Here is a 13,717-nt window from a genome sequence, read left to right as displayed (position 1 = left end):
TGAGGCCCAAAGAGTTTCCCATTTCTTATGTAATCACCGTTTAATGATGAATGATGTTTAGGTTTGAATTGCTCTCGTGGAATGTTTTGCTTAACACGATCTCTGAGCTAGGGATCAGGAAAGGGTGATGACCACAGCCCTGTGTGAGAAAGGGGAATGCATGGTCCAAAATTAATCTTCGTGGACGCATTAGATGAGTTTTGAGAAAAACGACACAAACCAGATAAAAGAACAATGCTCTCAGGAAAACCCTCCTTAACCTCAGATGGCAATATATCAAACAAACAGAAAAAGATATGGCCACACTGTAGTTTAAGATATATAATTAAAAGTAATGCTTACTTATATATGAGACCTTGTGTTATTAACATATAATTACTTTTAAGTATAGCCCAATTATTATGAAGTTAGGCTGACTTTGCTCATCATCACAAATCATTTATATATGGAATTTGTGTAACCGAATCTAGAGTGTTACTGAACAGTTAAAATGCTTGTAAGCTGTTGCAGTTTTCAGTAGTGTGTCACTGTATGAGAGACGTCAATGGATGCCTTAGCTTCACCTCTTTTCTGGCCTGCAGTGTCAAGGAGACTGTCTCTGGCCTTGTCCCAGAGAGGGGCATTCTGGGAACTTCATACCGACACTCACTTAGTGACAGTGTGGGACAGAGTAGATGCCAGAGGTGCTTTCTGGAAACATTTTGACAGATGGTAGTTCATGGGTAGAGATGTATGCTCATATTAACACTTAATTTAAAACTCAGGCCTAGGACACGACATTAAAAAGGATTGTCCAAGTGAAGGTAAACACAAACACAATTATTTTCCACTGTTTTCCCTTGAGCCAGTAAAAAATAAATAAAAAAGGACCCAGAAAAGTCTCTCTCTTCCCGTAGCTATTCACAGCGAGACTCCCCCTTTGATTGCCATTTTTGGGTACAGTTAAAAGCAAGCTCCACCGTGTTGTGCTTTTTTTGGTGGATGGTTATGATCCTTGGCTTGGACCGCTTATTAAATGCATGAGTCTTGTGGAAAAGGCAGTAGCGCCACAAGTAGCGCCGCAAAAGCCCCCAAGCACAACGGCTCTGATATTTATGCATCGGCCTCAATGGACCCACGTTGTCAGAACTGGCTGAGTACCTGTGGTTAGGCGGTGCGGTACTTCATCATCTTAAGTGACAGCTTCCTGTTTTGGCACTGGGGCTGAAAGATGTTTGGTTGCACTCGGGACGAAATCTGGCCGGGGAACAGCAAGGTGTCACTTTATTGGAGCGCACAACATGTCAGCTTGACAGGTCTGGCTTTAGATGTTTTTAAAAGGCTGGGAAAACGTGTTGCAGTTTTCATAACCTGGTAAAGAGAATAATAAAGGAAGGAATGAAGGACTATATATTTGCAAGTCCGATTTGTGGTTCTCGTTTTTAGAATAGTTTTTCATGTTTTTGTAGACCCCCAATTTCCCTCACAAGATACGAACAGAGATATACATTTTCCATTTTACAATATTCTACAATGGCTGCATAAACAAATGGACACAGAATAACCATCTACATATTCCTGTTTTGATGCGGTTCACTCAGTTCACTGCGACTAATTGGATTTCTTATCTACCCATACTGTTGGTGTTTGAAGACCTCCCGGTTATGTTGCCAGTTTTACATAACTCATAGACAAAGGACATCAAACAAATAATTAGATACCATCAATTTACAAACTACAAATCTCTAGAGGATTTAATAATTCAGTTAATTGTCATTTCAGAGAAGGCTGTCCCCACAAGAATCCCATTTCAAAACATACAGACACAGATGACCCTCTGAGAAATGTCATTTCTGCATGGTTTCTTTCCAGGATATAATAGGAGGTGGTGTCTTACCTTCACAGCATGGAATTTGGAACATTTGACATTAAAAACTCTTCTCATATATTTATCATTACATAAAAAATAACAGAATTAGATGCAAAATGTGTCGTAATTCTTGCCTTTTCCTTTTTTCCCTTTTTGTTAAATTCCATACTTGTGATCAACTGAAGATAATGAATTGCCAAATAATATTATTTGTAAATAAAATAAAATAATGACACATAATCTAAGCATACACCTGCATTATGCAAATCCATACGCTGTACAATAGTGGCCATCAATCAATTTCTATAAAAACATGGGCGTAGGAACTGTAATGATGGTACAGACTTGTCTTTTGTTCGCGGCACTAAAATATTCCAAGCTTAGACAAGATCCTATTTTAGTCTTCTCTCACAGAAGGAGAAGTGTGGATCAGACTGATTTATAAGACTGAAACATATGCAGGGTGGCACTGGAATCCCAGGAAATTATAAATAATAATAAATAAATAGCTCAGAACACACACTTATTTATTTTTTAATTGTCTTAATAGGATACAAATTATTTTGCTGTTGACTCAAACAGCATCAAATAAAATCAGTTTGTTTTTGTCGTTCCAAATCACAGGACAGGAAAAAGAAAGCAGGGAGGGAAAATGTATTTATTACCATCAGCACAATTGTGAAAGAAAAAAAAATGCAGCATTTCACCTTTTCTCAGACGTTTTCCAAAGCAAGGCATCAATATTAGTTGGTGTATTCTCATGCCTGTATCATTTCAAGCTCAATTATCTCACCTCTTTCCATTAATCATTTAGCCATAAAATGAAGCTTTTAAAATGCACAAGTGATCCGACGCTGAATGATTGCTGTTTTTGGCCAGCTGCATTTCTTTCATTGCAAAGCATTACACTTTCCCTAATCCCCGCAAATAATGAAATACACTAATTGGCAAAAGTACTTTGTTTCCTGGACTCAATTCCAATTCCAGGCCTTAAATAACTAACAGTTTTATCAGAAAGCCCAGGGGGGGTGCTGACTTCATTAATTATACAATATATCAGAGAAACTAGTGCCCACAAACTAAAACTCGGGTTTATACTATCCTAGGCAATCTTTCAAATATTCCAGCACGAGCCCTTTGTTTGCTTGTCCCAAAGCAGTTTTTAAGAATATCTTTCTGCTTATTGCAGGTTTTGTCTCTCCGCAGACAAACACTCGAAGACTCACACATGCCAGGAGTGCGTAATGCTTTGTGCCTTTTACATAAAGCGAGATATTTCCCGCAAGGTGCCAGTATCTTTCGATTGTTTTTAGTTTTTGGTGCTGCCACGGAGAAGCTAGATGTTGTTTTTGTGGTTTGTTTGCTTTTTTCTTAACCAATCTATTTCTTTATAGTTTTTTTGTTGTTGTTGATTAACTGCAGCAGCCAACTTATCCGCTTTCCTTCCAAAGCAGGCGTATTATCAGACCCCTGCTGAGAACAATGATTGAACAAACTCCTATCCACCCACCCCTAAGTGGGCTGAGATTAAATACGGGCAAAAGAAGCACTACTATATGGCGCTTCCATGTCCTGGGAGGGTGGGAGTAGGAGGAAAGTCACACGCTTTGTCGAATGCCAAGTGAACAGTGGCTCGGCTGCCGTCCCCAACGCCGGGACAAGGGAACAGTTGCGTAACATTTTAAATGGGGAAGGAACATAAGGAACGGCTACAGCTGTGACTCTGCAGGCATCGACACCATATGTTCGTTTCTGCTGAAGGACACCTCCGAAGACTGGCATCGTTAGTGAATGCGTCGCTCAGACAAACGCATTGCAGCATGGGATGGAGATTCAGCCAAAACTCACTATTTTCTGGGCCCGTTCTCATAGTGAAAATACCAGGGAGGAATGTCAAAATCCCAAGTCCCAGGGACTCCCAAACCGTGGTGTAGCTGCTTTATTTATCCTGCTTTGCATGTGTATACCAAAACGTTGTTGGGTACTTGAGTAGATTTAAGAATGAACATAATGTAAAGTAATGGGAACATTAAGCTGTAGAAGCTGGTTGGAGCACCAGACCAGGGCTGGAGATGAAAAACCAGGGCCTATTAACACATTGAAGTAGATTTTATGACCCAATTGAAAGACGATGACTAGAAACAGCAGGATAGCCTTCTCCAATGCTGTTAAAATGGTAGGGAGAGTGAAATCTAAGGAGACCAAAGCTGTGACCAATGGACTGCCACCTAATTTGTCATATCTGCTCTGATCCTTGCCGAGTTTCTGAACAAAGGGACCTATTTCCAACCAGCAAACTCTTGAACATTTGACCTGAACAGCCACACACATCCCTTTGAAATGGGATGTAAGTGATTTTTTGGAGAGCTCCTCGACTCTAACATTGCTAGGAGAATGCGTATCAAGCTTTTAAGTGTAAGGGGGAATAGCAGTTTAACAATGAATTTGTTAAACACCTTCACGTTAAGATTAAAACCACAATCACTAACCTAACCCCACGCTCCACAGGGTGATACTGCTCCTATCCATTTAGTGTCTCATCAGCATGTGAAAGTGTTACTGTGTACTTTCCTTGTGCACAGTGCAATGTGATAAGCCAGCAGCTGTCTGATTTTAACAGAGCCTTGCTGTTATATTGCCAATCCAGTAGTCTCTGTCCTAAGCAGTAGGAGACTCAAACGCAAGAGGCACAGAGGTTAATAGTGCTGTCAAAGTGATGAAACAAAGGCAACTGACTCTCCTTCTCTCCTTCCCATCATATATATATATATATATGTCATCATCAGCTTTTTACGGGGACTGTTTTCCAGGTCACGTCATCATAGCTTCTGATCTCATCTTCCCATCTACTATGTGGTCATCTTCTCGGTCTCTCCATCTCTTGGGATCCATTCGATAGCTTCTTTTGTCCATCTTTGGTCTGTTCTTCTTGCCCTGTGTCCCGCCCTTTGCCTTTTTAACATTTGCACTCTTTCAATTATGTCACATACTTTAGCTTGTTCTCAGATCCATTTATTTGTTCTTCTGACTCGTCTTGTTATTACAGCCATACCAATCTTTCCATGCTCCCTTGTGTCGTTTGCAGTTTCTGTATCATTTTTGCATTTAGTGACCAGGTTTCAGAGTAAATGTATAGGTCATGCATATTAGTCAATTACCCAATAAGAAACCACATTATATTTATTAAGTGGAATGTTCTAGCGTTGATTATATTTCTTGTTTTTGCTTTTTCTGGGTTAGTTACTTTTGGGGATTTGTTTTTTTTTAAATACCCATTTTTTCCCTAGTCAGAACTGAAAGGGAGTATTATCAAACCAAGGAAAAAAAAAAAAAAAGAAGGTGAATTATGTTTACCAAATGGAGAGAGAGAGTGAATAGACACTATATGCATTCTGGGGGTCTTGGTAGATTCATACTCCAGTTTCTGATTTAGTGCTTTTTTCTTTTGTTTTTATTCACACAAGAATTCTTCCCACGTACTATAGCCTTTTCTCCATCGGGTCTGTGCTGAGTGAGTGAGGGCGGCGTCTGCTTTGTATTTGTGTTGGTGACAGAAAGCAAGCACGATCTAAGAAAGAACGAAGACGTGCACCCTCTGTTTTTTTCACATTTTAATATGCATATATATATTTTATTAGACCCTAGTTTACTTCATTTACTTTTCATGTCAACGTAACATTGAAAAGTCTTCCCTATTTCTTTTAGGAAAATGCTCTCCATTTCAACACACCTGTTTTATCAGCTTCACAGCTCTCAGCATTTTGGTTCTCAATGTGATTACGGCAGCACAGAAAAGCTCAGGCCAGGACCACCGAATCACACTCATAATACAAATATATACAGGGCTGGGAGGGTTATGTTGAAAAACATTGTTTACCTCCTTTAGAAAGGAATCCATTTTCTAATATATTACTCCAAATTAGAAACAGATTACTCTTAGATTACTTTTAGGATACTTTATTCTTTTTAAAGGGACTGTTTGTTTTAAGAAAAATCTTCAACAAAATCAGGACAAATCCCAACTGTAGGCTACATAAAATGCTTTTCTTGCTAAATTTGCCCTCCTAGTGAAATTCTGCCATCCAGCAGAATTAACAATAGCAGACTAATTAATTTAAATGTCGTCTTCCACCTAAAAGAAAAATGTACATCATGTTGCTGGAGTTCAAATGATGGTTTGAATGCGACTAAAATGAGAATGAAAATGTTACAATCACAACAAAAGCCTGGGCTTCTTCGCTGCCTCCAGGCTGAACTTTCTCCCTTGAAGTCACTGCTTGATGCTGCCGTCACTGCTAGAAAGAGGTTCTTTCTATGTGTCCTGAGAATTGATGAAATTGGTTAAGCATGGCTTTTTCATCTTGTTGTTGCAAGGATTGATTTTAAGTTTTGTGAGAAATGAAACATCCCCAAACACTGTCCCCTACATTGCAATGAATCAAAGCTGGTTTGTAAAGTACACACTGCATTTAGATTCCAACTACATATTTATAGTATATACATTTTGGTGTGATTATTGGCAGCAGTTAATTGACTCTAGTATCTTACCCAGCCATTATTTTGTGAGCCTTAATTTGTTCTCACAGCTGAGTTGACAGTTGCTGAATGGAACCACTTATTAATTTGCTCAATTAATCCTTTTTTGTAATAAAGAGGTATCAGCACCTTTTTGAGAGATGACATTGTATTAAATTAAAATGAAACAAATGATTGGTTTATAAAGATCTCAGTTGGAACTAGGGTAGAAGATACATTGAGGCAGATAAATGGTTTCCAGTAGACTTTACATTTGATTCCTACAGTAATACAGACTATTATAGTGAGCCTGGGCAGCTGAAATGCTAGGTCTTAAAAAAGGGAACAATCTTCTGCCTAAAAACAGAATCCTATTTTATATATATTTTTGATAGAGATAGCCATGCTTTTTTGCCAAGATATACAGTCCATGTGCCACAGAGACAAAATACTGTGGGGTGCAGAGCTGAATTTGAAGAGCATTACATTTTTCACTTGTGAATAATGCTGACTTTTAAAGGAGTATGATTCAACCGTTATTTTGCTAAATATCTAGAGACCCGCAAATCAGAGCCAGTTCCAAGTTCTTACTGAACTTTTCTCAAGAGCCGCTGCCAAGCATTAACAAGGTTACACCAGAGAAGGAGAAGCATATATAGTGTTTGTGGGTGTTCTCCTGAAAGCAGTAGGCTAACATTTTGTATCTGGCCTTAATTTGATTGGTGGTGGAAAAACATATATGGAAGTCAGTATTTTAGGGGGCTGAATTTAATTTTACTTTTTAGGGGTGGTTGTTTTAATATTGTAGAACAAAACAAAACCAGAAAAAACTACAAATGAAATCACGTGAGTATGGAAATAAATGTGCTATAGTCGATGGTTATATAAATGTTATACAAGCGGCCTAATTAACGAAAATCACCTTTGTAATCATCAAATTTAGGCAGGAAAAACCAAAAAAGCAGAATATAGATCTTGAATTGACTTTTTTGCGGTTTCCAGGATTAGATACGTCTGAAAAATTAAGAGTAAGGAAAATAGGTGGGAAAGAAGAATGATGGCAATTAAGTGGAACTGGGTCACCAACACAGAGAACTGCGTAAAAGCACAATACCACCTAAAATATATACATTTAAGAATTATTTCTCTATTTTAATTAATTAAATAAGGCCACAATTGCATTAAAATTACGATTCTGTCAGGGGGTCCAAAATTATTTTGAGAGAAACAGTATCTCTGCATGTCTATGTGAACACAGACATGATAAAGTATACAGGTAGACTGGAGGAGAGCAGAGAGCAGTTGGTTATTCTTCTTTCTACACAGACGAATGACGGATTGCTTTTTTGAACATATATATGGACACTGGTGAAAATGCCGTCCAAGACATTTAATAACAGTCCAACACATTCTTCTTTTACTGGGAAAGAAGGAGAATTGGAAAAGTTTAGGTCTGAAAACGTAATGTAGGGTACTTGCATTTCAAATACCTCGGTGTCTCTGAACAGAATAGTTATTTAAGCACCACTAAAATCATTACAGCAGATTTAGTTTTACTATCAGAAATATGAAAGCAAATGGAACCCAAATATACAAGAAAGTTTTTTTTCCCCCTACATTTTTGGCAACATGCTTTTGGAAAAGAAACATTTGCTGGAAAATCTATGCCACTTCCATTTGTATATGTTTCTTTTTTCTTTTAACTTAAAAAGAATTGCACTCTAGAATGTTTAAAAGATAATGTTGATTATAGGAACAAAGTAATTGAGTGTTCACAGTAACCAGGACATTTTAAATGCAATCTTAGCAGATCAATCAGACAACGAGGACACATCAGACAACCATTACACTTCTGAGAAAACTATTTATAATTTCTGTCTGCAGCATATTTGACTCAGTAGCAAGTTATCTTTTTGTGCAAGAGATATGTTATCGGAGAAAAGACCCCCAACAATATTTTGCTATTTCTTCCATCTCTGTATAAGTTTGGGCTATCAAACTTAACTTGTGCTGTATCCAATATTAAAAAAAAAAAAAAAAAAAAAAAAAAAAACAACAACTTTAGTCTACTCTTCTATGTAAGGTTAATCTTTGTTTTTATATAGTTATAAATAGCAATGAAATGAGTCTGGGAGACTGCTTATTACACATTTTCTTTTAATACAATAAATAAATACAAAACTAATGTCTGACATTTATTGTAGTCTGACAAATAATTTGGGTAATTACTTTGTTCCTGTGCAATCTACTTGTAGAGCAGCGTCTTAAAGTATCGTCTGGTCTTAAAACCATATTTATATGTGCGTTTACGTATTCGTCTTAATCACAGACACAAAAGTGACGCACAGGAAAATAAAATTGTAACCTCTCCTTGTACTCCTATGATTAAATAAGGCTTTGTGATTTACAGAGGATGGGGTGAAGATTGCATCTACATCTATTGTTTTGCGAAAATAAAATTGGAAATTAATTATTAAGCATTTACACAACCTTGAATTTGCTAGACAAAAGAGGCACTGAAATTACTTAAAAGCCAGAGGAAGAAACAAAGCAACACAAAATACCATAACACCACACACAAACAAAAATAAACAATTTACCTCATTAACTACTGACCCATAAGCTGCCCCAATATCTGATACTGATGGTCAAATTTTGATTTAATCAAGCTAGTGTTTTACAACAACAAAATATAATTGTGATTTTAATTGAAAGCATATTGTAAACTAGATATTCTTGATTCATAGACCTATTCTTAAAATATTCATTGCACTATTGCATGCGCTCCAGAATTCAGATTAAATCTACAAGACGGATGATGTAAAATGTAAAAAAATGTACATGATATGGTAAGATATTCTGATTGTAATTTGGGGAGGGCTGGACCAATCGGATAACTGCAGTTAAAGCATCAGCCAATCACAGAGCACTAATGTCATGGGTCAATTAATTGACACCTCAAGGAGCCTAATAAGGGCGATTGTCATGGAAGCATGCAGACATGCGAAGTACCTTCATATCACAGATCTGGTACAAACCGTTCTTATAAGTTTCAATAAAGTGCAGTTTACCGTGTGAGGGGAAATATCAAAGCTATACACTGCCATGCTTTCCTGTCCTGCCCATCAGATTACAGCAGCAATAAATCGCTTTTATTCACTTGGGTGGCCAATCTGACGGGGTTAGCCTGTGGGACTAGAGGGCTACTTTTACGGGAGTTGCATTCCCAACCCAGGGAGCTAGATGCCTTTGAGCTCACCTCCATTACAATGATTTCTGCATATATTTATATGGTTTATGCAATCATTTGATGTATTCCAGTCTGCATGTTTTGCTGAAGGTTTCTCGGTGCAGTTTGTGATCTCAATTATGCTTATGCAGTCTCCAAGACCAAGAACTACAGGCTATACAAACCAGTGCGCGACAATATCAGGCCAGCTGCGCCTCCTGCTTGGGGTTTCGTTTTTATCTTGTTATTACCCTTTATGAATGTTATTCATAAAGGCTAATAGCTGCATTCAGGCACAAAGGAATGATTTGGTTTTATAAGTCATGTAATGCCTGAAATTGAAATACGTGACTCAAAAAGACAAAGGGAAAAGGCTGAATGCAAAACAGTACATTATCGTAAAGTACAAAATCAGCTTGCAGTTATATCTTAATAAATATGGAATAATACATTTCTAACTTGAGAATGAAAATGTCTGGCAAAACTACTGTGACTTATAAAGCACTTTTCACAAAAAGTGATAACTAAAGCTACAGCTGATCTGACTGCATGACTTACATAAGCAAACATACTCACATTTTCCCTGCACAGAATTGCGCCTGAAAAACTTATTTTAATAATAATAAAAAATCTACATGGACAGATGTGTGTGTAAAAATCAAGACGCTTGTTGGTGGGGAAAAAACAAAACCTTGATAACTGACCCCAATATTCAGCTTTTAGTCAAAACCCTTCAAACTACCTTTAATATCAATGATGAATTATAGCCAGTAAGAATGGACATTTTCTCTGATGTTTGGTTATCATCAGTCTTGTGCGCTGAGCTGGACTTGCAATCTGGAGAGTTTATTCTTCACAGGATCATTTTATGCAGCAGAGAGAGAGAAAAATGACTTTTTCAGAAGACGGATTACAGTGATAACATCAGATCAGTTATTTGATTAAATAATAAAAAAGGAGATTTTGAATTCATTTTATTTTAATAAATAAAAGATGGAAGCAAGATAAACAGCATTTTTTTTTACAGTGCATGTTAAAAATAGTTAGAAAACTCTGTAAAAATAAGCTACGTAGAAAGTACAATCAGAACAGCTTTAGTATTCAAAGGAGTGTACCACACTACAGCCAAGTAGAGATATTATCCACAGTAAACACACTGAATCACTCTTAATATGTGCAAAGAGCATGTGTGTACAGAAGACCTACTGCTTTCAGTTATGTTGAGAAAAATAACAGGAAACAAAACATAACTATAATAAACACTAACTTGTAATGTTCATTTCAAGTTTTCTTTTTTATTCTTCTATTCAATTCTATTCATTCACAAGACCACCATTTTGACAGGTAAAATTAAATGAATTGATACTTTATCATCATTTCTGCTGGTGCCTCTGTGACATACTTAAAGACAGATACTCTGAAATGCTAAAACCAATTCAAATACAATTGAATTAACAACATCTGATGGTGGCCATGTGTTGGAACAGAATTACTTGTGATCACGTAGTTCTCTATTTGAGAAGCGGAAGGAACTCAGAGTGTTTTCAGAGAACACTCTAGAGCAACAATCTTCACTAGAAAAAAGATAAATGAAAAATACGTTTGGAAAAAGTGCTTAATTTGCAATATGATATGCCTAATATAAATCATTCAATACAGAGCTAATGTTTACCTTGATTAACAGTACAGTGTCATATATATTTTTCTATATATCTGAATTTAGTATACATGTACGATATATATACGATAAAATGATACATGCCTCCTGCCAACTATGCAGTGTAAGATACAGTATTATCCTTTAATGACAGTGCTTATTTCAAAATAATAAATTGATTAATGATTTGAATACTTAAATGACAGTTAATTTTAGTAAACCTGCTAAACACAGATATGGACCTCTAGTTCGTTTTTTTTGCCTGGATGCAGAACATTTCAAAAGCAAGCCTTCTGCTGCTGACATACACCTCTATAATCAATACAACTAATACAGAAAACAAACTGACAGAAAAGGGAACACAGCCCACCTTGAGTCAAATGTCATTCTAAATAAAACGAAAAGGGATTAAGGGATCAACGTGCAGGGAGATGTATTGGTTTTCCTTTCTGAATGGAAAAAAAAAAGCCATCACAGCAAGACTAAAGCAGGACCGTTCATCCCTTGGGGGACTTGTCTTTATGGACCAGAACAGCATAACCAAAACAAAACACCCAACAAACAACACACACACACACACACACACACAAACACACATCAAAATAAAACCTTAATAAAATCACTCAGATCTTTCTGCAGCTTGTTTGACAGCGAATCAAATAAGTAGTAGTTTCATTTCCTCTGTAATTTTAACAGGAAAGGTATCAAAGGAAGCTAAATGTTGTTTCCCTTTGATACTCAGTAATTACATCTCAATGTATCCTGATGTAAGTAGCAAAATGCAAAAAGTAAATAACTGAATGGGAGGCTAGGAGAGCAGAATGAAAATTAAAATGAAGCAAATCTCATTTGAGATGTTTAGACTCAACTATCAGGGCTACAACTGTTCCGAGTTTAATATTGCAATTTCGTCCCTTTAATCTTTGCAATCTTTTTTGTTCTGCCCAGGCAAGAAATGAGCAGTCACTCAGTGTTTGTTTGAAGCAGAAGAGGGGAAAAAAAAAAAATCTACAATAAGGAGCACTCAAGGCGAAGTCTCTTTTTGGTTCCTTTACGCGTGAGGTAATCGGGACGGACAGGGTGACATGTGGGTACTGAAACTCTCCCCCTCTCGGCAGGAGCTCGTTCAAAGCGGTTTGGTCTTTGGGTTTCATTGCAGACATGCTGTAAGCCTCTTCCTAACGCAGGAATACTTACATGTTAAACAGGCAATCCATTAAAAGAAGTCAAGCGTGCATCTAAACGTCTCCCCACAATCCTGCAGACCTGTAGCTCTCTCTCACTGTGCGGAGGATCGGATCACGCCGAGGTCATTTCTCAAGCAAGTGTTGAACTCAACAGGCCACAGTGGAGTCGGTAGGAAGCCGATCTCAGGCAGTATTGCATGTTTGAACTGATAACTCAAATGCACAAAAGAAGAAACTAAAAGACACTTGGGGAATTTTGTTGATATGGTAATATAAATAGAAACCGATATTAATCCTAAACAAGGAAAAGAGTAGCACCTGAGGGAGAACCCGTTGAAGAGCAGGAAGCAGACAGGACTTATGTGAAGTTGTAGCTCAAGACAACCTTCGCTAGGTCGCCTTCTGCTTTGTTATCGATCTGCAGCGGCTGCTTGAACAAGACGGCCTTCATCATACAGGCGCTGCCCCCCGAGCTGCAGTAGTAGACACACGCGCTCACACACAGCGTCGGGCTGGGCGTCCGGATGCTCGTGGGAATGGCGGCCGTTATCGCCAGAGGGTGCGACAGATCCATGATGTCTCCGGTCTCATGCTGTCCTTGAAGGAGCCATTCGTCACCTGGGTGGAAAGGAAACGAACGGGTATTTAAATTTTTACTGGGGACATCTCACCATCCCCCCACCCCCGGGCGACCATAGTAAAGCTGAATGCAACCAATTGGGAATATTAATACCCTTGACTTAATTCCCCAGGCATGAGTTGCATGCCAGGTTTTGGAAAAAGCGGCAGCGACTTCAACCTTGATTACAGATATTAAAAGTGACCAACATTCTTTCCTTTGGACCAAAGAAAAAAAAAAAAAAAAAAAAAAAATTAAAGTATATATGTATAAGACTCAGTATGGGGCAGTTTTATAAAGCAAAAGAAGGACACAGCTCATTATTAGTGAAATTAATACCCAAAAATAAAATGTAACTGGCTGCAATTCAACTTCCTACTTATCTGGCGAAAACTGAACTGTTACTGAGTATCATCTCAAAGTGTCAGATGTGCAGTGTCAGATTCAAGTTCCAGTTCGATCATAACTGCCACAGTATCACCCGTCTTGTTTAACTTACCAGCATCTAACTCAGTAAAACCACAACACTGTTGTCAGTAGTCTGTTGCACTGGTTTATCACTGAAGTTTGAGAAGTTATGATGAAATCTGACTATAGTACAACATAAGTGCAAACAAAGTGCAAAAATACAGAGAACTAATGATTGATGCCTTGTACTTCT

General features: G+C 37.6%; 1 protein-coding gene across 2 annotated transcripts in view; it reads right to left on the bottom strand.

Annotated features, from left to right (window-relative positions):
- Positions 1–10,550: 10,550 nt before the first annotated feature.
- The window catches only part of nhlrc2 (NHL repeat containing 2), a 34,229-nt gene continuing 31,062 nt past the window's right edge, over positions 10,551–13,717 (bottom strand). For both annotated transcript variants that reach the window (XM_066693141.1, XM_066693142.1), the window contains exon 11: positions 10,551–13,055. In XM_066693141.1, the coding sequence (XP_066549238.1) occupies positions 12,796–13,055 (260 nt within the window). In that variant the 3' untranslated portion in view covers positions 10,551–12,795. The remainder of the gene's footprint in view (positions 13,056–13,717) is intronic.

Source organism: Amia ocellicauda, chromosome 20 (genome assembly GCF_036373705.1).
Source record: "Amia ocellicauda isolate fAmiCal2 chromosome 20, fAmiCal2.hap1, whole genome shotgun sequence".
Taxonomy (NCBI): domain Eukaryota; kingdom Metazoa; phylum Chordata; class Actinopteri; order Amiiformes; family Amiidae; genus Amia; species Amia ocellicauda.
The sequence above is the reverse complement of the archived record's forward strand: the minus strand, read 5'-3'. Positions and strand labels throughout refer to the sequence as shown.